The following is a 23,734-nucleotide window of genomic DNA, read 5'->3' on the forward strand; positions in this document are numbered from 1 at the left end:
GTTGCCCCAGGCCTGTAGGATTCCAAATCACCCTTTACAGTGGAGCTCTATCTCATACCCATATCATCCTTCGTGTGTAGCTCTTGGTCCTGAGAGAGTGGCAGTACTTATCTGCTGACTTTTTATTGTACCAAGTATTGCCAGGCACTGGGCTGAGGCAGATGTTGAGGGTGGTGCTTGCCCTCAGGGAGCTCAGAGTCTAGTGGAGTCTTGGGTAGGTAAGTGCCTGAACTCAGCAAGGTAGCAGCCAGGTGTGGGGCCTGCCAGCCTCAAGGGAGCCATAGTAGACACGGCAGCTTGACCTTCCAGCCATATGGCTCCTGGAACAGATTTGAAGGTAAGAAGTGGGCAAAACAGTTGACTGCTCTGGGCTTTTTTATTGCTTATTTTTAACTTTTTTTCTCTTATTAAAAAAAGGTATATCAATACAATGGAATAAAGCAAGTTACACAAAAATATAATACTTTTCAGTGTTCTTAAAATATGTAGGGAAAAAACCTATGATATTCTCTAAAATATTGGTTATTTCTGGGTAGTATGATTATGGATTTTTATGCTCCTTTTGCTTATCTCTATTTTCCAATTTTTTTTTTTTTTTTTTTTTTTTTGAGACAGAGTCTCACTCTGTCACCCAGGCTGGAATGTAGTGGCTTGATCTTGGCTCACTGCAACCTCCGCCTCCCAGGTTCATGCCATTCTCCTGCCTCAGCTTCTCGAGTAGTTGGGACTACAGGCGCCAGCCACCACGCCTGGCTAATTTTTTGTATTTTTTAGTAGAGATGGGGTTTCACCGTGTTAGCCAGGATGGTCTTGATCTCCTGACCTCGTGATCCACCCACCTCGGCCTCCCAAAGTGCTGGGACTACAGGCGTGAGCCACCGCGCCCGGCCTCTAAATTTTTTTTAATAATTTTTATTTATTTATTTATTTATTTATTTTTATTTTAGAGATGGAGTCTCACTCTGTTGACAAGGCTGGTCTCAAACTCCTGACCTTAGGTGATCCGTCCGCCTCGGCCTCCCCAAGTGCTTTTACAGGCGTGAGCCACCGCACCCATCCGTGAGACCCTGTCTCTTAAATAAATAAATAAATAAGGCCAGGCACGGTGGCTCATGCCTGTAATCCCAATACTTTGGGAGGTCGAGGCGGGCAGATCACCTGAGGCCAAGAGTTCGAGACCAGTCTGGCCAACATGGCAAAACCCTATTTCTACTAAAAATACAAAAACTAGCCAGGTATGGTGGTGCATACCTGTGATCCCAGTTACTTGGGTGGCTGAGACATGAGAATCACTTGAACCTGGGAGACAGAGGTTGCAGTGAGCCAAGATTGTGCCACTGCACTCCAGCCTGGGCGATAGGGCGAGACTCTGTGTCAAAAAAAAAAAAATACAAAAGCCACTTTTAGAAGAATAGCTAACCCCTTTTGGCAGATTCCAGATGGCCTTTCTAAATCCTTCATGTGTTTATGTGCTTGTATCTGTGAGGTAGGTACCATTATCCCATTTTACAGAAAAGAACTTTAAAAAATTATTTAGAAACAGGGTCTCACTTTGTCGCCCAGTGCAGTGATATCACCATAGCTCACTGCAGCCTCAGCCTCCTGGGCTTAAGCAACTCTCCTGCGTCAGCCTCTAGAATAGCTGGGGTTACAGGCACATACCATAACACCCAGCTAATTTTTAAATATTTTTTATAGAGACAGGGTCACCTTGGCCTCCCTAAGTGCTGAGATTACAGGCTTGAGCCACTATGGCCAGCTGGAAATTTTTCTATTTTTATTTTTTACTTTAGAGACAAGGTCTTGCTCTGTTGGCCAGGCTAGAGTGCAGTGGTACGATCATAACTCATTGCAGCCTCGAACTTTTAGGCCCAAGTGGTTCTTCTACCTCAGCCTCCCAAGTAGCTGGGATTACAGGGACCAGATGAGGAGAATTGAGGCACAAAGAGATGAAGAAATTAACATAAGAGTAATATAACTGTAAGAGGTAGAATCAGGATTCAAAGCCAGACAACTAACTTTCAAGTCCAGGTACTTGATCACTATACTCAGATGCCACTCTGGTTGGATCAGAACTCTTCATAAATTGTGTCTGTGTTTGTGAGTGGTTTGTGTGGTGGTGTTTTTTTTTCCCCTTCATAAAAGCAGAGGGATATGCATAGATATAGCTGTGCTCTGACCTCAGTAGTTACTCTGGAGGCCAAGAGCTTACCTTGTGCATTATAGTGGGCCCAAAGTTCAGAGAACAGGCAGTGGTTTTGGAAGAAATGCATTACTGGGCCTCTTGGAGGAAACTTGCCACCATGGCTTATTTCTATGAGAGGTTTGAAATTTTAGGCTCACCATTCTCATTGGAAATTCACCTGTTGTATCACAGACCTCTTCCTTCAAAAGCACATTTCAGCAAGATACCTGTCTTCAACCCCCACTCTATCTTTCTTGCATCCCCAAAGGAGACAGTAGGAGAAATGGGACCACGGGAGGAAGTGGAGGGATGATACATGTGGAAAGGTTTGACATCAAGGACGGGCAAAGGAAGATAGGGTGACTCATGCCTCTAGTCCCAATTACTTGGGAAGCTGAGGCAGAAGGATCACTTGAGCTCAGGAGTTGGAGGCTGCAGTGAGATATGATCACACCACTGCACTGCAGCCTGGGTAGCAGAGCAAGATTGCATCTCTTAAAAAAGAAAGGAAAAAAAAAGATAGGCAAGGGAGGAGAAAGGACCTGTTCCCTTGGTGCCTATTCTTGACCTCAGATAGCCTTCTGAGCCAGGCTTTCTCTCAAGCAGACTCCGGCCAAGGGAACCAATTCATTAGCCAGCCTAAATTTAAGCCACAAAAGGCAGGTGATGAAGACGTGGGGCTACCTCTCTCAGAAGGTACAGCTGTTTTACATCAAAAGCTGAACTGTCTCTTCCCAAAAAGGCCTAACCCATGGTTCTTTTCCTTTGCAACATTCCTATAGCCTTATTTCTAATAAGGCTAGTAGCCTGGAAGTGCTACTTAAGTGGCCGGAGCTCTTGGCAGAAGAGATAGCATTTGTTGAGTACATGCTGTATGCCGGGCACTGACTAAATGCTTTGTATATCTCTTCTTGCTTTTCTTCCCAATAACCCTGTCAGTTGAGTTTATTTTCCTTTATTTACGAATAAAGAAACTGTGACTCAAAGAGGGTAACTTACCCAGGCTCACAGGGCTAGTAAGAGGCAGAACTGAAATTTGAACCCAACCAGACTATGATACCAGAGTCTCCTTCTACTATACAGGTTCCCACCCTTCTGTAGCTGCCAGCTGTTCTGAGTACCAGCTGTCATGGCCTTTATGTTTTTTGGTTTTTTGGTTTTTCTTTTTTTTTTTTGAGACAGAGTCTTGCTCTGTCGCCCAGGCTGGAGTGCAGTAGCACAATGTTGGCTCACTGCAAGCTCCGCCTCCCGGGATCACGCCATTCTCCTGCCTCAGCCTTCCGAGTAGCTGGGACTACAGGCGCCCGCCACGCCTGGCTAATTTTTTGTATTTTTTTAAGTAGAGACAGGGTTTCACCATGTTAGCCAGGATGGTCTCGATCTCCTCACCTTGTGACCCACCCGCCTTGGCCTCCCAGAGTGCTGGGATTATAGGCGTGAGCCACTGCGCCTGGCCTCACCTTCATGTTATCTCTTCCAGGTCAATGGCCACAATCTGGGGTCTGATGGCCAAGCCAGGGAGTACCTCAGAGAAGACCTGCAGGAGTTCCTGGGTGGGGAGGTCCTGCTGTACAAGCTGGATGACCTCACTAGGGTGAATCCTGTGACACTAGAGACAGGTATGGGCCTCCCATTCCTCAAGAGTACCATCTCCAGGAGGTTGGAGGTGTGATGAGAGTAGTCAGCACAGCTTCTCCAGGTCAGACGGAGGTCGGCAGGACTCCTAATCTGGAGCCAGGTGGGCTGCTCCAGACCTCCGCCTGAGGGAGCATGACAGCTGCACCTGGGCTCCCCAGGGCATGCTTTGCTTCAGATTTGGAGCTCGTCTTAATTAGATCTTGTATCTGTTCTTCAGGGAGCTGCTGGGATTTAATGATTCTTGGCTAATTGCAGAAAGAGGGCTGTTACTTAAGTAGATGTCTGTGTGTGTGGTTTGACTATATTTGAGCCCGAGTTTGCTAAAGGCATCTCTGCCTCAGTCCTGAGGTGCCTGCAGGCCCGGTACATGGCAGACACATTCTACACTAATGCTGGCTGCACCCTGGTAGCCTTGAACCCCTTCAAGCCTGTTCCTCAGCTCTACTCGCCCGAGCTAATGAGAGAGTACCATGCTGCGCCTCAGCCCCAGGTAAGGCTCTGCCGCTGCCTGTGGCCTCAGGGCTCCTCTACCTCCCACTAAACCTCTTTGCAGTTACCCCTGTCCTTATTCATCTATTCACCAGCCATGTGGTCATTCAGAGTCTGCTAGTGCCATGGCCTGCCCAATAGGAGCTGGCAGAATTTTGAACCATAAAGAACTGACTACAGGACAGAAGGTGCAAAGTGGGGAATAAATATTTGTTTAACTGAGTTTGAAACCTAAAATAGAGACATAAGAGAAAGGATTTTTTTTTCTTGTTTGCGGTTTTATTAACAGGAAAGGATTTATAAAGGTATTATATATTTGTGTATTTAACAAACTACCTTATTTTTTTTTAATTATTCATTTATTTTGAGATGGAGTTTCACTCTTATTGCCCAGGCTGGAGTGCAATGGCATGATCTGGGCTCAGCGCAACCTCCACCTCCTGAGTTAAAGCAATTCTCCTGCTTCAGCTTCCTCAGTAGCTGGGATTACAGGCATATGCCACCACACCTGGCTAATTTTGTATTTTTAGTAGAGATGGAGTTTCTCCATATTGGTCAGGCTGGTCTCAAACTCCTGACATCAGGTGATCCACCCACCTCGGCCTCCCAAAGTGCTGGAATTACAGGTGTGAGCCACCGCACCCGGCCCTATTTATTTTGAGACTGAGTCTCTCCCTGTCACCCAGGGTGGAGCGCAGTAGTGCGATCTTGACTCACCGCAACCTCCGCCTCCAGGGTTCAAGTGATTCTTGTGCCTCGGCCTCCCGAGTAGCTGGGACTACAGGTGCCCACCACCATGCCTGGCTAATTTTTGTATTTTAGTAGAGATGGGGTTTCACCATGTTGGCCAGGCTGGTCTCGAACTCCTGACCTCAAGTGATCCACCCGCCGTAGCCTCCCAAAGTGCTGAGATTATAGGCATGAGCCACTGAGTCCAGCAAAACTACCTTTTTAGAAAAGAATGAAATTATGCACGATAAGGATTGCCCTGGAAAATTCAGCATATGTTTATCTCTACTGAGGAAAGTAACTTATTCTTTTACTGAGAAAAGGATAAGTTATTTGGGGTGGGGTGGTGGAGGTACAGACAGATAATGAGCTTGTTGGTGTAAAAGTGCGTGATGCATTCAGGGAGAGGTGAGAGAAAACTTGCTGGCAGGAGGGAGGTCTTGGGGGCAAGAGGGAGTAGATGAGAGCAGGAAGACGAGAAAGCCAGGGTTGTTTGTGAAGAGTCTGAAGCACCATAGGAGGCAGAGAGAATCTGCAGAGTGTCTTCATCCAGGTAGAGGTGGGACTGGGAACAGAACCCACTAGATGAATAATTACTCTGGGAGTTGGGTTTAAGAAGGTGAGGCAGGAGGCAGAGACAACAGTTGGAGGCTTTGTATCCCTCTAGGTGATAGGTGGCTGGGGCAAGGGCAGGTGTAGAGAGGAGTGGCTCTGATGCCATATGGAACAGTTGCCTTCTCCCTCAGCAAGCTGTGGCTAAGTGATCACTGCTGGCTGGGTTAGCTGGGCATTGTGGAGGCGTGGCCCTCCAGAAGTTCATGCATGATGAGGTATCCAGTTGGAATCCAGGGGAAGTCTGTCCTGAGAGCCCTGTCTGCTGTCTGCCCTGCCTCCTGAAAAGTAAAAGCCAAGTTGTAGTCTCCTATGTTTCCTCAGCATCCAGCTTGATTGATGCCTAGTACATTGAAGACAGTTAATAGTTGTTGAAGAAAAGGAGAACAGTGGTTTTGGAATTTAAGTCGTGGATATACTTACTTGCTGAGTGGCCTTGAAAGGTTATTTAACTCCTCTGAACCTCACATTCCTTATATGAGGAACCGTATAAAATACGGTTATATTTCCAATTAGTGGACAGACTTAGTAGTTTATAAGAACTTTGCAAATTGCAAATTATAGTAAAATGAAGTAATAGGCAGAAGGATAAGACAATTAAAGCAAGATAAGATGGGAGTATAAAGTGTTAATGTTATAAACTGGTCAAGGCTAGCACTGCTTCTAGGCTGAGAGAAGATGAGTAGGTAAAGCCAGCATAGGGGTTCTAAAGTTGGGCCTAACACTGTGACATCCAGAAAATTTTTCTGGAGGAAGCATCCCACCACTGCTATTGGCAGCCTCCCCATCTCAGTCATCGTTGGCTCAGTCATCATTGAAAAACAGGCATTCCGTCACATGACCTTTCACTCCTTGATGTTCCAGAAACTGAAGCCCCATGTGTTCACTGTGGGTGAACAGACCTACAGGAATGTCAAGAGCCTGATTGAACCAGTCAACCAGTCTATTGTTGTCAGTGGAGAGAGTGGTGCTGGAAAGGTAGGAAGACGTCTTTCCCATCCTATCAACTCACGACTGGCTGGGTGGACAGGGAGGCAGGGGTCATTCCTTGGCCTTCCTTGTGGAGTTGTTTGCTTCCTAATTATTCCCAGATACGCTGGCTGAAGCTGGGGTTGGTGCACAATGGTGGGCTAGCACTGAGCCAGAAGTCAAGAGACAGGATTCCAGTCCAGGCTGTACTGCTAGCTCTGCCATCACCCTGGGTGAAATAGGAATGAAGCTTCCTTTCTAAGTCTTATTTTCTCATTGAAAGTCTCTCCCAGCTCTGACACCACTGGAAACAAAAGTCAGCTGCTGGGGATTCCAGCATAGTGGTTAAGAAGACATCAGAAAAGTACTTAGCTTCTGCAAAGCTCTCAGTTCTTCCACTTGTAAAATGGAAGGGGAGGACCAACACCTGACTCATAGGACTTCTGTGAGAGTTAAATGAGTCACTGTACATATGGTACCTGGTGGCATGCTTGGCATGTGGCAGTGCTCCTCCAAAGTAGCTGGGGTTCTTGTGGGAAAGAGTTTGTTGGAGTAGACCACCTGAACCCTCTGGGTTGCCCATGGTGGCAAGGGCAGTATATTGGGCCAGGTGTTGGGGAGGACAGAAGCTCCTGGTATGGCCACGTGGCCTTCTGGGTAGCAAAACCATAACAGGATGTTGGATACAGATGAGTGGGGAGTTGCACAGCTGGTCAAAGGAGACTATTGGCCAAGGCCTTGCCACCTTCTTGACAAGCCTCACCCAGCTGCCTCGCCCTTTCCACAACACTTTTACCTTCATGAGGAACTCTTTGGACCGTAAACTCCTCCTGCCTTCACTCACATATGAGAATTGCTGAACACTGAGAACTTGCCAGGTTCTAGGCTTCTGGCTGGGCACTGAGGGGTGGCAGTGGGATGAAAAATGCAACATGTAGCTTTCAGGGGGCACTTAGTCTGCTGAGAGAGACAGACAAGAAAACAAAGACAGTAAGTTGCAGGGATGAGGGCTTGGACTTGGGTTAGGAGGGGATCTCTAGGAGCTATATCAAGGTGGCTAGTGAAGTGGCTTATGCCCAGCTTCTCAACGAAGCCTTGTCCCCCAGAATTGCTCTGGGGAACTGAAGCTGAACCTGGCCCAAGACTCATCCGGCCAGAGAGCTTGGTAACCCTTTATTGAGCAGCCACTGTAGCCCTGGGCTGGGCCTGGTATATTTTCAAAAATTTATTTTTAATAAATAGTAATGTAGTTACATAGTTCAAAAAATCAAGCAATACTACAAAGCTTATAAAGAAAAACAGCAAACCTGCTCCTTGTCTTTCAACCTTGTTCCCTCTCTCCAGATGGCAGTTACTTGCACATCTTTTATCAGTTTATCTGGGTGTTTACATCCGTATTTTTAAACTACTGCTTATATTGTTAGTGACTTTTTGGTTTTGGACCTTATCTGTTCACTTCCTACTTTGATGAGGATTTAACCCTTATTTCCCTGCCCTCAAAATATATATTCTGTATATAATTATTTCATAATTTCTAATTAAGTTAATAAGCAGTATTTACATGGTTATGGTCCTGTGTATATTAATAGCAGAGCCATATAATATACTATATATTCTTGCATAATTTTTATTTTCCCTGTTTTCCCTGTTTAGTTTAATAGTGGTGTACAAAAACTAAACCAGTGAAAAAGTGGGGCAAGTAAAATAAATAATAAATAAATAATTGCCCCATTTTTTCACTTGTTTAGTTTTTATATACCATTATTAACTCATTACCAGACTTGTCACCAAATCTGGAAAACACCTGTCAAACTGGCAAGCAAATCAGCTTCTTTCATTGGAGATACCCTTCCTAGAGCTCTCAGACCACATCTTTTCTTCCGTCTGGATTGGTGGCTACTCAGGGCTGCTGCCACACAGCTGTTGCTTGGAAGCTTCTTTGCTTCTGCACATCCCCAGATTCCCATCTGTCCTAGGATAAATCCCCCATGGCGGGAGCCCATAGCGTTCTCTTTATTTTGTTTTTGTTTTTTGTTTTTTTTGAGACAGGGTTTCTGTCGCCCAGGCTGGAGTGCAGGGGCACAATCTCAGCCCACTGCAACCTCCGCCTCCCCAGTTCCAATAATTCTCATGCCTCAGCCTCCCGAGTAGCTGGGATTACAGATGCATACCACCACACCCAGCTAAGTTGTTTTTTTTTTTTTTTTTTTTTTTTTTTGAGACGGAGTCTCGCTCTGTTGCCCAGGCTGGAGTGCAGTGGCACGATCTCGGCTCACTGCAACTTCTGCCTCCCGGGTTCACACCATTCTCCTGCCTCAGCCTCCTGAGTAGCTGGGACTACAGGCGCCCGCCACCACGCCTGGCTAATTTTTTGTATTTTTAGTAGAGACGGGTTTCACTGTGTTAGCCAGGATGGTCTCAATCTCCTGACCTCGTGATCCACTCGCCTCGGCCTCCCAAAGTGCTGGGATTACAGGCATGACCCATCACACCTGACCTGCTATTTTTATATTTTTAGTAGAGTGGGGTTTCGCCATGTTGGCCAGGCTGGTCTTGAACTCCTGGCCTCAAGTGATCTTCCCGCATTGGCCTCCCAAAGTGCTGGGTTTACAGGCATGAGCCAACCACGCCTAGTCTCCATGGCTTTCTTTTTCTTCATTTACTGCCTTGTTTTGTTTTTATGAACCATATTCTTTTTTTTTTTTTTTTTTTTTTTTTGAGACCAAGTCTTGCACTGTCACCTAGGCTGGAGTGCAGTGGTGTGATCTCGGCTCACTGCAACCTCCACCTCCTGGGTTCAAGCAGTTCTCTGCCTCAGCCTCCTCCTGAGTAGCCTGCCACCACGCCCAGCTAATTTTTGTATTTTTAATAGATACGGGGTTTCACCATCTTGGCCAGGCTGGTCTTGAACTCCTGACTTCGTGATCCACCTGCCTCGGCCTCCTAAAGTGCTGGGATTACAGGCATGAGCCACCACGCCTGGCCAAACCATATTCTTTAGTAGTTTCCTGAACAAGGTACATGGAGGGCAAATTGTTGCACATCTGAAAATGTCTATTCTGCCTCGAATCTGATTGATATTTTGGCTGGGTTTTATACTTCCAGGTTAGAAATAATTTTCTTTCTGAATATAGAGAGTTTATTTTCTGTTTTCTTTTTCTTTTTTTTTTTGAGACAGAGTCTTGCTTTGTTGCCAGGCTGGAGTGCAGTGGCACAATCTTGGCTCACTGCAACCTCTGCTTCCCGGGTTCAAGCAATTCTGCCTCAGCCTCCCGAGTAGTTAGAACTACAGGCATGCACCACCACACCCAGCTAATTTTTGTATTTTTAGTAGAGATGGGGTTTCACCATGTTGGCCAGGATGATCTCGATCTCTTGACCTCGTGATCCGCCCGCCCCGGCCTCCCAAAGTGCTGGGATTACAGGCATGAGCCACTGTGCCTGGCCGAGGTTTTATTTTCATATATTGCTGTTGAGAGAGCCAGTCCATAATGGTGATTTTTTTTTTCCCCAAAAGCTTTTAGGTATTAAAATTCACAGTGCTATGTTGTGGTATAGCCTTTCTTCACTTATTATGCTGGGTACTTTTTGTGGGTCTTTTTAACTTGGAAACTCATGTCCTTTTGTTCAGGGAAGTATTTTTGTATTATATCTAATAATTTCCTCCCGTGTTTTCTTCTTCTGGAACTTCTGTGAGGAAATTTGGTTAGTTGTGTAATCATATTTTTCTCACCTATCCTCCTTTCTCTTTTATTTTTTTAATCTTCCAAGAGATATTCTTTTCTTTACCTTCCAATTCTTTGGAACTTTGAATATTTGTTAGAAATTTTAATTCTACATTCTAGTTTTTTTCTAACATTTATGATATTTGTCATTTCACATAAAAGAGGCTTATGAAATAATGATCCTTGAGTGTCTGTTCATATTTGAAAATAAGGCATTAAACAACTGATTAGAATCTGTGTTTACGTACAAGATTGTCAACCAATGGGGCCTCACTGTAAGTAGCTTTTTAGACTTGTGGGACCCTGAATGGCCATAACTTTTCCCATGAGCTTATTGGTGTCTCCAGAAAAGATTCCTCCAGTCTTTCAGCAGAGAGGTGGAAACTATAAATAATCAAATGGAGATGATAAAAAATTTAAAACATGATAAATCTTTGGGCATATCAACAGACTAGACATGCAAAAGAATGCATTAGTGAACTTGACAGTTGGTGAATAGAAATTATCCAAATTGAAAAACAAAGAGAAAATTGCATCCAAGAAATGTAGTACAATATCAAATGGTCTGCCATTGAACAATGCAGAGGTTGGGGTACCAACTCCCCACGCAATTGAAAATCTGCATATAATTTAACTGCTGATTAACTACTGTTAACTGGAAACCTTACAAATAACATAACAGTCAGTACATATTTTGTATGTTATATGTCTTATATACTGTATTCTTACAATAAAATAAGCTAGAGAGATGAAATTAAGAAAGTCATAAGGAAGAAATAGATTTACTACTTTTAAGTGAAAGTGGATCCTCATAAAGGTCTTCATCACCGTCATCTTCACTTTGAGTAGGCTGAGGAGGAAGAGGACAGTCTTGCTTGGTCTTGCTGTCTCAGAGGTGGCAGAGGTAGTGGAAGTAATAGAAGGGGAGGCAGGAGAGATTTATTGAAAAAAACCCACGCATAAGTGGACCCATGCAGTTCAAACACGTGTTGTTCAAGGGTCAGCTGTACTTGTAATTGGTGTCCTAGGAGTAGAGAGAGGACATGGATCCAAAGTAATATTTTTACAAAATTAACCAAAGATGGCAAGCACAGATCCAAGAAGCTCAAAAAATACCAAGTAGAGTGAATACAAAGAAAACACATTTAGGCACATTATGGTCAAAGTGCTGAAAACTAAATATAAGAAAAAAATCTTAAGGACCAGGTGCAGTAGTTCACGCCTGTAATCCCAACACTTTGGGAGGCTGAGGCAGGCGGATCATTTGAGGTCAGGAGTTTGAGACCAGTCTGGGTAACATGGTGAAATCCCGTCTCTATTAAAAATACAAAAAATTAGCCGGGCATGGTGGTAGGTGCCTGAAATCCCAGCTACTTGGAAGCTGAGGTGGGAGAATTGCTTGAACCCAGGAGGAGGAAGTTGTAGTGAGCCAAGATCATGACAGAGTGAAACTCTGTCTCAAAAAAAAGGAAAAAAAAATCTTAAAGGAAGCCAGGAAAATAAGTATTACATAAAAATGAACAAAGATAAGAATGACAATAGGAATCTTGACAAAAACTGCAAGCCCACAGATAAAAGTGATACCTTTAAAGTGCTGAAAGAAAAAAATCTGTCAGCTTAGAATTCTGTTATCAGCAAAAATATTTTTCAACAATAAAAGTGAAATAAAGACTTTTTAAGACAAATAGAAGTTGAGAGAATTCATTGCCTGCAGACTTGCACTGCAAGAAGTGATAAATTCTTTAGTGCAAAAGAATATGAAAACCAGATAAATATTTGGATCTACACAAAGGGGTAAGTTTCAGCATCACAGATGTAAAATCTTTTATTTTTTTGTCTCTTTAGAAGATAATCACTATAAGGCAAAAATGGTAACAATGCTTATATGATAGAATGGAATCATTAAAATGCTGAATTTATTCAAAGGCAATAAGAAAAAAGGGAACTAAGATCACATGGAACAATTTAAAAAATAACAAGATGGTAGATTTAATTCCAGGCATAGTGACAATTACAATAAATATAAGTGGTCTACTCATGGATAAGTTCAAACTAAATGGATGGAAGAAAATATAACATCCTAACACTCATAAAGGAAAGCTGAAGTGGTTACATTAGAACAAGCAATGTTGCTAAGGATAAGGTGAGACATTTCATAATGATAAATGGGTGAATTCATCAAGAAAACAGTTCTAAACAGGTGTGTACCTAATTACAGTTTCAAAATACATGAAGTAAAATCTGCTGTCATTGAAAGGAAAAATACATAAAATCAAAACTACATTTTGAGGCCAGGCACGATGGTTCACACCTGTAATCCTAGCACTTTGGGAGGCCAAGGCTGATGGATTGCTTAAGTTCAAGACCAGCCTGGGAAATGTGGGGAAAACCCATCTCTACAAAAAAATACAAAAATTAGCCAAGCGTGGTGGCTTGTGCCTGTAGTCCCAGTTTACTCACACAGAGCAAGCAAGGCTCTGTCTAAAAACAAAAAAAAAGATTAAAATGATACAAACTATGTTCCTTGAGCTGAATAGAATTGAACTAGAAATAAATAACAAAGACACCTAGAAAATCCTAAAACATTGGGAAATTAAACAACACACTTCTAAATATCCTATGGGTCAAAGATAAAATCACAATGATACTATAAAGAAAAAAAAAATCTCTCTATCTGTCTATCTATCTCACTATGCCTGGGTTTAAATCTACCATCTTATTTTTTAAATTGTTCCATGTGATCTTAGTTCCTTTTTTTAATGATGCCATGCTATCATATAAACATTGTTACCATTTTTGCCTTAGTGATTATCTTCTAAGGAGACAGATATATATATATACCTCTATATATATATATATACACGTACTTTTATATATATACATATATACTTATATATACATATATACTTATATATGTATACACATACTTATGTGTATATATACATTTTTTATATATATATATATATATAAAATTATTTTTTTTTTTCCTGAGATCCTCTGTCCCAGGCTGGAGTGCAGTGGTGTGATCTCAGCTCACTGCAACCTCCACCTCCTGGGTTCAAGTGATTCATCTGCCTCAGCCTTCCGAGTACCTGGGATTACAGGTGCATGCCACCACACCTGGCTAATTTTTGTATTTTTAATAGAGACTATGTATTTTTAGTAGAGATGTTATAGTTTCACTATGGTGGCCAGGCTGATATCAAACTCCTGGCCTCAAGTGATTCGCCCTCCTTAGCCTCCCAAATTGCTGGGATTGCAGGCGTGAGCCACTGCGTCCAGCCTTGTCCGAAATTTCATCACCAAGTCGATATTAGAAAATATTTTGAACTAATAAAATGAAAGCACAACATCTTCATTACCTCTTTTTTTTTTTTTTTTTTTTTGAGACAGTTCGCTATTGTTGCCCAGGCTAGAGTGCAACGGTGCAAGCTCAGCTCACTGCAACCTGTGCCTCCCGGGTTCAAGCGATTCTCCTGCCTCAGTCTCCCTAGTAGCTGGAATTACAGGTGGATGCCATTCATGACACCCAGATAATTTTTGTATTTTTAGTAGAGACAAGGTTTCACCATGTTGGTCAAGGCTGGTTTTGAACTGCTGAATTCAGGCAATCCACCCACCTCGGCCTCCCAAAGTGCTGGGATTACAGGCGTGAGCCACTGCACCTGGCCTCATTACCTTATTTAATCTTAATTACCTCCCAAAGATCCCTTCTCCAAATGCAGTCACATTGGGAGTGAGGGCTTCAAAATATGAATTTGAGGGGAACACAATTCAGTCTGTGGCATACCTTAAGAAGCTAGAGGGGAACAGAATAAACCCAAAGTATGCAGAAGAAGGGAAAAAGTGAAGATGAATAAAATAGAAAAAATATTAATGAAATAAAAGACTTTTCTCTGAAAAGATGAATAAAATGATAACTCTCGCTGGGTGCAGTGGCTCATGCCTGTAATCCAGCACTTTGGGAGGCCAAGGTGGGTGCATCACCTGAGGTCAGAAGTTAGAGACCAGCCTGACCAACATGGTGAAAGCATGTCTCTACTAAAAATACACAAATTAGCCAAATTCTACCAAACATTTAAGGAAGAAATGTTACCAGTTCTACATAAAGTCTTTCAGAAGATAGAAATATCTCTTATCCCAAAGAAAAATCTAAAGAATCTACAAAGTAAGTTGCCACCTTACTGCAACTAAAAAGTTGTAGAGAGTTTAGTGAGGTGTTAGGATACAAGGTCAATATGTAAAGACAGTGTATTTCTATGTCCTAGCCACAAACAATTAGAAGTTAAAATGAAAGTATACCTCACTTCAGCTGATTAAGAACAAAAGAGTATGAATTTTAAAATTAGACTGCTTGGGGCCAGGTGCGGTGGCTCACACCTGTAATCCCACTTTGAGAGGCCAAGGTGGGCAGATTACAAGGTCAGGAACTCGAGACCAGACTCGCCAACATGGTGAAACCCCGTCTTTACTAAAGATATAAAAAATTAGCCAGGCGTGGTGGCGCGCGCCTGTAATCCCAGCTACTCGGGAGGCTGAGGCAGGAGAATCGCTTGAACTCAGGAGGCAGAGGTTGCAGTGAGCCGAGATTGTGCCATTGCACTCCAGCCTGGGAGGCAGGACGAGACTCTTGTCTCGGAAAAAAAAATTAGACTGCTTGGGTATAAATTGGAGCCCTGTCATTAAGTAGATGCATGATTTTTAATAAATTTTTAAATTTCTATGCATTGGTTTTATTGTTTTATAAACAATTGTATAATCACACCTTTGCAGAGTTTGCAAAAAAAGACATACACAGAAAGCCTCGATAGCTCAGTGTCTGCCACAGAGCTGGGAGAAACAGATGTGTACTCCCATTTTACAAACACAGGTAGAGGAAGTGCCTTGCCCGAGGCCAGGGTTGAATTCTGCCTTCACCCATTTTGTCAGCAACACACTGGTGGAGAAGAGAGCTCTGGTGGGTGCTGTTCTCAGGCAGGCTCAGAAGTGGGCGGGAACATAGATACAGCTCCCACAGGGCTGTTTCTGCCACAGACATGGACATCTCGCTGCCTAATGAAGTTCTATGCTGTGGTGGCCGCCTCACCTGCATCTTGGGAGAGCCACAAGATTGCAGAGAGGATAGAACAGAGGATCCCGAACTCCAACCCTGTCATGGAAGCTTTTGGTGAGCTTGGGCTCCTTTGCACAGTATCTCAGTCCCATTTCCTCTGGGATTTTCCACCTTCCAGGGAGAGGGGCAGTGCTTTGAGACCCTCTCTTGGGTGGGGTTGGAGGATGAGTGTATCCTTCACTGCCTCAGATCCCCAACCTCTCCCTGGTACTCCTCAGCATCATTCTAACAGAGGTAATGTCGTTCAGTCCTCTTCCTCGCTCCAGCCTAGGCACACATAACAGTCTTGCTGGAGAAGACCTGGTGGCTTAGCTCGTCCAAATTCTGTCCTTCTATCCAGTTTCCTGATGGTTCAATGAAGGGCACTTGTTAAGGGATACAAGGTGATTAGTGTGTGTGTTGGCACTGGAACCCAGATGTGCCTTCCTGTCTAAAGTCAGTAGTGACAGCTGATTGTTTTTGACCTTTCCCTTCAAAGAAAGGTCCCTGACTGCCTAGGCTTGCTCATTCCAATTTCTTGCCGGGAAGTTTTTCTAACTCGCCTGAATCCCACTTGCTAAAGTGTGAGGGCCCATTTTCTAGTCCAGTCCCCTATGACATGAAAACCAACAAAGGGGCCTTTAGGTGACTTGAGCACAGGAACATGACCTCCAGAGACCTGCAGCCACCTTGGCTTATGAGGACTCTGCAAACCCAGGGGAGTGAAATAAACATAGGTGTGATCTGTAGGGAATGCGTGTACGCTGAGGAATAACAACAGCAGTCGCTTTGGGAAGTTCATCCAGCTCCAGCTGAACAGGTAATAGCTGCTGTCGCCCTGGCTAGTGGGAGGACGGGATTGGGGAGGTTGAAAGTGGCTGGGGCAGTATCTGGCCTGGGCCACCCCTCTGGGCAAAAACCCTGCTCCTCCTGGTGCATGCCCTTTACCTCAGGTGTGATCTTTGCACCTGGAGAACTATAGCTCCTCTCCCCTTGGTGAACCCCGGGGCAGTGCGCTTATTCAGGCTTGGGTTCCTCCTGTCTTCTACTCTTGCTCAGGGACTTCTAGCTAAATTGCCACCTCTTTGGACCATATCCCTGAGCTTGAAGCTGGGACTTCGACTCCTGTCTTGGGGTAGAGCAAAGTGATGTGCAGAGGCCTTGGCCCTGTCCGCCTGAGCTAGATGCAGGGGAATATTCCAGGACACCCAAGGACATTCTGAGTGGTCCCCACCCCTCAATGCCCATTGGCTAAGTGGAAGAGCTTGGCGGGGAGTTGCCAGGTGGCAGGCAATCTGGCACACCCAAATTGGGCTATGGAATGAATGGGCAACTAACGGGCTCTGGCCTGTGTGTACCCCAGGGCTCAGCAAATGACTGGAGCCGCAGTCCAGACCTACCTCCTAGAGAAAACTCGAGTGGCCTGCCAGGCTTCCAGTGAGAGGAACTTCCACATATTCTATCAGGTTTGTGCCAAATGGGGCCTACAGCGCCCCAGCTGCGGGACAGGGATGGGTCCATGTTTTTTAACCCCCCACCCCCTAGAATGCTCCATGCCTGGCTCCTTCACCTAGCTTTTGATGGAGCCACCACTTTCTCCTGCAGACTTCACATGCAACACTTCTGCCTCACACTGCACCTTGACTCCCAGCACAGTTGTGGCCTGGGGGTATGTTTTACCTCCTCCATCAGACCAGAAGGTCCTTGAGGCTGGGACTGTATCTCTAGGGTGGAAGCTGTGTCACTCTTATCATTCTAAGGGCTCTCCTAGAATGGCATCTGTCTCTAGCAGAACAAGGGCTTCCCTAGAGCTGTGCCTTTTCCATCGGACTGGGAGTCCCCCAAGGCATGGATAGGATGTCTCCCTTTCTCTCAGAATCGGAGCATCCTTAGGTGATGGGTATGCCTCCCACGTCAAGACGACGGGCTCCCTGGGCAGGAATTGTCCTTTTTTCACCAGACTGCAGGTTTCCCTAGAGCAAGGTTCTTTTGCATCAGGTTTGAGGCATCCAGGGCTATGTTTACGGCATCTTTTGCCCCCATACCTGCCCTGGGCTCTCGGAAGGGACCTCTGAGCCTTGTGATGTTGCTACCATCTCTTACTCATCTCATCCCAACCCCATGCCTATGCAGGCCTGGACTTTTCTCAAACCCCCTACCCCGCCTCCCACCTACCCTTCTCCACAGATTTGCAAAGGAGCCAGTGAGGACGAGAGGCTCCAGTGGCACCTCCCTGTGGGAGCTGCCTTCTCCTGGCTGCCCAACCCAGAGAGGAGCTTAGAAGGTAAGGGGAGCCCCATCTAGCACCTTGCACTGACCCAGCATCACCCACCCACTCTGTACAGAGCCTGCCTCCCTCGCATCTTGCTGCTGCTGACCTCTGCCCCTGAACTTGGATTCTTTTTCAGAGGATTGTTTTGAGGTGACCAGAGAGGCCATGCTCCATTTGGGCATTGACACCCCTACCCAGAACAACATCTTTAAGGTCAGAAGAAAAGCCACGCCACTTATGTTTGGCAGAGATGACAGGCAGCCCCTTTCATAGAGCCTTTCCCTGGACATGGAGTTGGTCTTTCCCTGAGGATCTAGGACTTTGGGCCCCTCTATGCTACCTCCAGGGAATCAGTCACCTCTCTGTTCTGCTGAGGCTGGAGACCAGGTGGTGGGGTGGACGGGGCGTAAGGAACAGTGATGTGTACACAGTGCTAGAGTACAGAATGCAGTAACTGATCCATGGGGGCAGAGAGCAAGGTACTGCATGATCAGAAGAGAGAACTAGTGCTACCGCCTTGCTTGTCTAGTACATTAAAACTTACAAGTCATGTTCACACTTCTCTGCTCACTTAGTTTTTTAAACAGTCCTCTGTGTGTGTTTATTTCCCTTTATGCCTGAGAAAACCAGAGGTAAAGTGACGTGCCCAAGGTCGGATACCACTAAGTGGTGATACAGAGTACCAGACATAGTAATTCCAAATTCATACCCTCTCTGTCTTCCCCCAAACCATGCCCCATTGTCCTCTGGAACATGAGACTGCCCCAGGTGAGCTGGGCTCCTCTCAGTCACACTAGGGGGGCCTCCCTTCTGTCTTTGCTGACAGAGCTGACTGCCTCCTCTCATCTTCCTCACCCTCTAGAGCAGCAGGAGGGGATAGATAGGATGGCCTGGCAGTCGAGACAGGGAGGCCACTTCAGGGAGGTAGCAATGCAGTGGAAAGTGACCCTCCAGATGGGGGCTACTCAGACACTGCCAGGTAAGAACTTGACAGAAGGACAGCACCTGAGGACAAGCCCAGGATAAGTGGACAACACTGGGAGTCAGGGCAGGAGTGCTTTGGGGGTGGCATGACCCTCTGCCACAGCCCTTCTGCCTGGTGGGCATGGCAGTCTTCTGGAGCAAGTTGTGGCCGGAAGACCCGTAGCACATGGAGGCACCCTGCCTGGGACCATATAGGAATGGTGGGTGGGGTCCCTGTGTCAGGTCTGAGGGTGGTTGGTTTTTTTTTTTTGTTTGCTTGTTTTTTGAGATGGAGTTTTGGTCTCGTTGCCCAGTCTAGAGTGCAGTGGCACAATCTCAGCTCACTGCAACTTCCTCTTCCCGGGTTCAAGTGATTCTCCTACCTCAGCCTCCAAGTAGCTGGGATTACAGGCATGTGCTACCACACCCAGCTAATTTTGTGTGTGTGTGTGTGTGTGTGTGTGAGTGTGTGTATTTTTAGTAGAGATGGAGGTTCACCATATTGGTCAGGCTGGTCTTAAACTTCTGACTTCAAGTGATCCACCTGCCTCAGCCTCCCAAAGTGCTGGGATTACAAGCGTGTGCCACCATGCCTAGCTGGGTCTGAGGGTTTTGAAGTTGCTCGGCCTTGGTGGGGTGAGGGGAGCTTCTGTCTATAGCCCCTGGGGGCTTGTCTGTGTGTAACACTGAGTACAAAGGCAAAGGGGCACCCATCGGACACAGACCAAGGTCACAGTTCCTCCAGCAGGCTGGGCTCTCAGAAGCCTGGCAGTGGGAAAGGGCTCAAGGAAGCAGAGACAAGCCTCCAGCAGGCACACAGAAGCAGCCCTGCCCCCAGTCACCAGTCTATTCTTAGAGAGCAGGGGGCAGAAAGGTAGAGGATGGGCGGGCATGGAGGCCCATGGGCTGCCCCGGCAGACATCTGAAGTCAGCCTGGGTTCTCATCCCATCTTTCCCCTTGGGAAGCACGTGTCCTCAGTCTCATCTCTATCATAGGCAGTGGCGTAGCACATACCTTACAGGTTGTTGAAAAGATGCAATGAGGCAGTGCATGTAACTTGTATAGAATTGTGCCTGGCAGAGATGGGCACACTTGGGCCATGATCGGGAGCTGCCCTTCTGCTGTTGTGATTGTACTCAGCAGAACGGCCCTTCCCAGAGTAGGCCCACGTCACGCCCTCTCCTACTCCCACCCATCCTTCCTTCCCCCAGGTCCTAGCTGGACTGCTGCACCTTGGCAATATCCAGTTTGCTGCCTCCGAGGATGAAGCCCAACCCTGCCAGCCGATGGATGATGCCAAGTGTGAGGGTCAGGGTGTGGGATATGGCAGGCCTTGTCAGGAAGGTAGCCAGCATTGCTGGGGTTGGGTGGAAGGCCGGATGGTGAAAATTGGAATCTGATGCCCTTGCTTATGCCACCCACCATAGGGCCTGGCCCTCACCCTGTCTGGTGAGGCAGACCGTATCGTCCCCATCTTAAAGATGAGAAAATGAGTCAGAGGTTTGTAAAGTGATTTGTCCCATACTTGGCAGCATGGACTGGTACATGAAAGTGCTGGGTTTGAGTTCTGACTGCCGTTTATGGAGTCCTTTGGTGAGTCACTTCACTGATCAGAACTTAGGTTTCTTCTGTCCAGTTGGGCAAGTCATGGTCCCGCTGTGATGACTTCACAGTGCCTCGTGAAGAGGACTGGATGGAGAGTGATTTGCCTAAAGAGGATTTGCCCCTCCCAGACTCTGTCAGGACGGCAGCCTCGCTGCTGGGGCTCCCAGAGGACATGTTGCTGGAGACGGTGCAGGTTAGAACCATCAGGGCAGGCAGACGGCAGCAGGTATTCCAGAAGCCCTGCCCCCGAGCCGAGTGTGACACCCATAGAGACTGCCTGGCCAAACTGATCTATGCACGGTGAGCAGTTACTCTGGCCCCTGTCCTCCCAACAAGTGCTCTTCCTGTCCGGGGTTGGGCCAGACAACATCAGGCAATAGGCACAGTCCCAGGGTGGGGGATAAGACAGACTGGTTCCTCTCCCTGCTCCTCAAACGCCTGGACACAGCAGGGCACAGCTCCCAGGTTTTCCCCAAGCAGCACCTGTGGCCTCTTTCTGAGTGGGAAAGTTGCTACATTCCTGGCCAGAATTCAGCTCATTATTAAAGTTCAGGAGGCTGCTTTAGTCTCAGCAAGGTGAAGAGAGCCTGCTCAGCTGTCTGCTGGCAAGGCAGGCCCCAAAGGTGATCTAGAGCCTTCGCAGTTCCTGCTTCAGATCCTTGGCTGAATGGGCCTCTCTGTCTCCCTGTGCCTTTGTACATCACCTAGGAGTTTGATAGATTGTGGTAAAGCCAGAGGCTCAGCCCACAGCATGTAGCACAGTGGTGGAGGTGGGGTCCTGGCCTTTTCTGGTAGGTTACATGGATACCTCTACCCTCTGGCCATGTGGTTAAGGATGATTTCTCACCTTGAGTTCTGAGATTCTTCAGCAGGCATTGTAAGGGCTTCAGGGGCCCAGAATCCTCTCAGATGAGCCAGAATGAGTGTATGTGTGTGCATGTGCACATGAGACCTTGGGCACCTTTCTGGGGAGAGGGTCCCCTGCTTTCATAAACGCCACAAAGAGCCAAGAGCCTGAGAAGCTCTGCTGGGGGAACCAGATCGTCTGAGTTGAAAACGGTCCAGGGCAGCTGAGGCCACACTAAATCCGTTTCAGCAAGAGACTAGTTACCACTGCCTCAAAGCTAATTTCAGGTCACAATTTGAGGTCAAAGGCTTTTAAAGCCTTTGCCTACAAGTCACTCCAAGATGAGCAGATAAAGTGTGATGAACACAGATAGAGTGAGCTTCTGACCACAGGACATTTGCACAGCCCCTGTTGCAAAAAGAGCCAGTTTATTTACTGAAGTGAAAGAAGTTGCAGAGCAATTACTTTAAGAAAAATTGTGAGGAAGAAACCCCTGTATAGTGTTGTACATGTCAGCGTCTTGTGTGGTAGTCTCATCTTCTCTGGGCTGGGGCCGGTTCTAGAGTGGAGGATGCCATTGTTGACCTCGGGACTGGGGGCCCACTTGTGCCATGAGGGAACTGCAGTGCAGGTGGCCTGGCAGGGGCTGAACTGAGCCTGTGGATGGATGGGCTTTTGAGTTATCTATCCCCACACTGGTCTCCACCCACCCTCACCTTCTCAGCAGCCCCTTCCTGTGGGTTGGCCCCAGCCCTGTGGCCAGGTGATGGAGAGGAACCCTGAGTACACCTCTCTTGCTCCTCCTGTCCTCTCTACAGGGCCCAGTGGACCGAGTTATTGTTTGCCTGGTGGTTAGAGCTCTCTTGGATTAGAGGCCTTGGCCTAATTGCTAGAAAAGCCTCCCTTGGCTCCCTAGGAAGTAAAACCTGACAGATATCCCAGCATCAGTCATGCTGCTGGAGAGGGAAATGGAGATAAAGAGAGAGAGGGGTTAGGAGCAGGACTTAGGTGTCTAGAAAAAAGGATTCCTCTCCTTCTTCACCTCTCTCCCTCCTTCTTGCCCATCTTCTCCATCTCTTAGTCTACTGGGAACACCTGATTCAAAGCTAATATCCTGAAGAATGAAGAAAGAGCAGCAGAGAGGCCTTAGGAAGTGGAGTGGAGCAGGTTGGGTGGGGGTGAGATCTGAGAGCTGGGTGGGGTGGGGTGGGGTGGGGATGAAAATGTGGGTGAGGATGGAGTAGGATGCCCTGGGAAGAGTGAGAAGAGACAGAGCATCAGAGAGTCTGAAGAGGAGCCTATGGGACAAAAAAAGGAATATTATTGTTATTATTGAGACAGAGTCTCACTCTGTCACCCAGGCTGGAGTGCAGTGGAACAATCTCTGCTCACTGCAACCTCCACCTCCTGGGTTCAAGCGATCTTCCCACCTCAGCCTCCTGAGTAGCTGGAACTACAGGAATATGCCACCATGCCTGGCTAATCTTTGTATTTTTGTAGGGGCAGGGTTTCGCCATGTTGCCCAGGCTGATCTGGAACTCCTAGGCTCAAGCGATTCCCCTGCTTCAGCCTCCCAGAGTGCTGGGATTACAGGCATGGGCCACCGACCCTGGCCAGGAATACTACTTTTGAAAAAGGTGGTAAGTGGGGAATGCTAAGGACATGTTTCTGTAATCTCTAGACCCATCCCGATAGGTTTTTGCAGGATCTGAACTCTGAGATTGGAATATCTTGAAGTCCATGCCCCTGTCTCCTTGTCAGGATGGCCCTCTCCTCTGTACTCAGAGACCAGAGGAGTCGGGAGGACAAAGGACAGGGAGAGGAGTCACACAGAAAGACCACAGCTGCATCCCTTGAATTTCCCACCTGGTTCCTGAAAGCAGAGTGTGTTCAAGGCTGCAGCCTGTTGCTTGGGGAAATATGCTGAGGCGGAAAGCTGGGCTGCAGCCCTGTGTTGGGGGAGAGTTACCCACCATCTGTTCCGTAGAGAAACAGATACCACTGGCACAGCCAAGTCAAACAAGCTAAATGGAAACAGGTTCCCCCAGAACCCGAGCAGAATCAGCCAGCTTGCCGGCAGGCTTGTCAATGAGCAGTTAGGGGCTCCTAAGCAGGGGAACCACAAACAGCCCTCCTCAGGGCAAGTGGGTGCCACCAGGCTACCCCATGACACTTTTCTTTCAGTCTCCTTCCCTTCACCAAATTGTTCTCCATCATTAGGTTTTATTGGAAAAGAGTGGGAGGGAATTTGACAAATAAATAAAAATTTTAAAGACAAATAAATAAGGGAGCAAGCCACTCTTTTCCTCTTTAATTTTTTAAAGGAAAACTTAATTTTCCTTTGCCTAAGTACCTGTCACCTTAAATTAATCTCTCTAAGAGCAAAAATGACAGAGAAGTTGGGTCGTTAGGCAAATTTTAATTAGAGGCTCAGATGTCCTTTACTAATAAGATGTTATATATATTTCATTCTGTTCTTGCCTCCCTACTGCCAGGACATCTTTGCAATGCAACCGGAAGCCCTTGGGGAACCAAGCAGATGGGGGCTTAGAGAGATGGGGTTGGAATGAGGAAGGGAATGGTGGATGTTTTTTTCTTCTCGTGCAG

At 46.5% G+C, this 23,734-nt stretch overlaps 2 protein-coding genes across 25 annotated transcripts in view; one reads left to right on the top strand and one right to left on the bottom strand.

The window, feature by feature from the left end:
* The window catches only part of GGNBP2 (gametogenetin binding protein 2), a 141,419-nt gene that overhangs the window by 58,324 nt on the left and 59,361 nt on the right, over positions 1 to 23,734 (bottom strand). The gene's annotated exons all lie outside the window — the stretch shown is intronic.
* Positions 1 to 23,734, top strand: part of MYO19 (myosin XIX) — a 67,686-nt gene that overhangs the window by 12,853 nt on the left and 31,099 nt on the right. For 13 of the 24 annotated variants that reach the window (XM_063718722.1, XM_054536803.2, XM_063718728.1 and 10 more), the window contains 8 exons: positions 3,666 to 3,804; positions 4,165 to 4,313; positions 6,518 to 6,631; positions 15,382 to 15,514; positions 16,190 to 16,259; positions 16,803 to 16,905; positions 17,627 to 17,723; positions 17,848 to 18,269. In XM_063718722.1, the coding sequence (XP_063574792.1) occupies positions 3,666 to 3,804; positions 4,165 to 4,313; positions 6,518 to 6,631; positions 15,382 to 15,514; positions 16,190 to 16,259; positions 16,803 to 16,905; positions 17,627 to 17,723; positions 17,848 to 17,984 (942 nt within the window). In that variant the 3' untranslated portion in view covers positions 17,985 to 18,269. Of the gene's footprint in view, positions 1 to 3,665; positions 3,805 to 4,164; positions 4,314 to 6,517; positions 6,632 to 15,381; positions 15,515 to 16,189; positions 16,260 to 16,802; positions 16,906 to 17,572; positions 17,724 to 17,847; positions 18,270 to 19,886; positions 23,729 to 23,734 lie in introns of those variants that run through there. The other 11 variants (XM_063718713.1, XM_054536800.2, XM_063718715.1 and 8 more) reach the window with 11 other exon arrangements.

The sequence above is a fragment of the Pongo abelii genome, chromosome 19 (assembly GCF_028885655.2).
Source record: "Pongo abelii isolate AG06213 chromosome 19, NHGRI_mPonAbe1-v2.0_pri, whole genome shotgun sequence".
Taxonomy (NCBI): Eukaryota; Metazoa; Chordata; class Mammalia; order Primates; family Hominidae; genus Pongo; species Pongo abelii.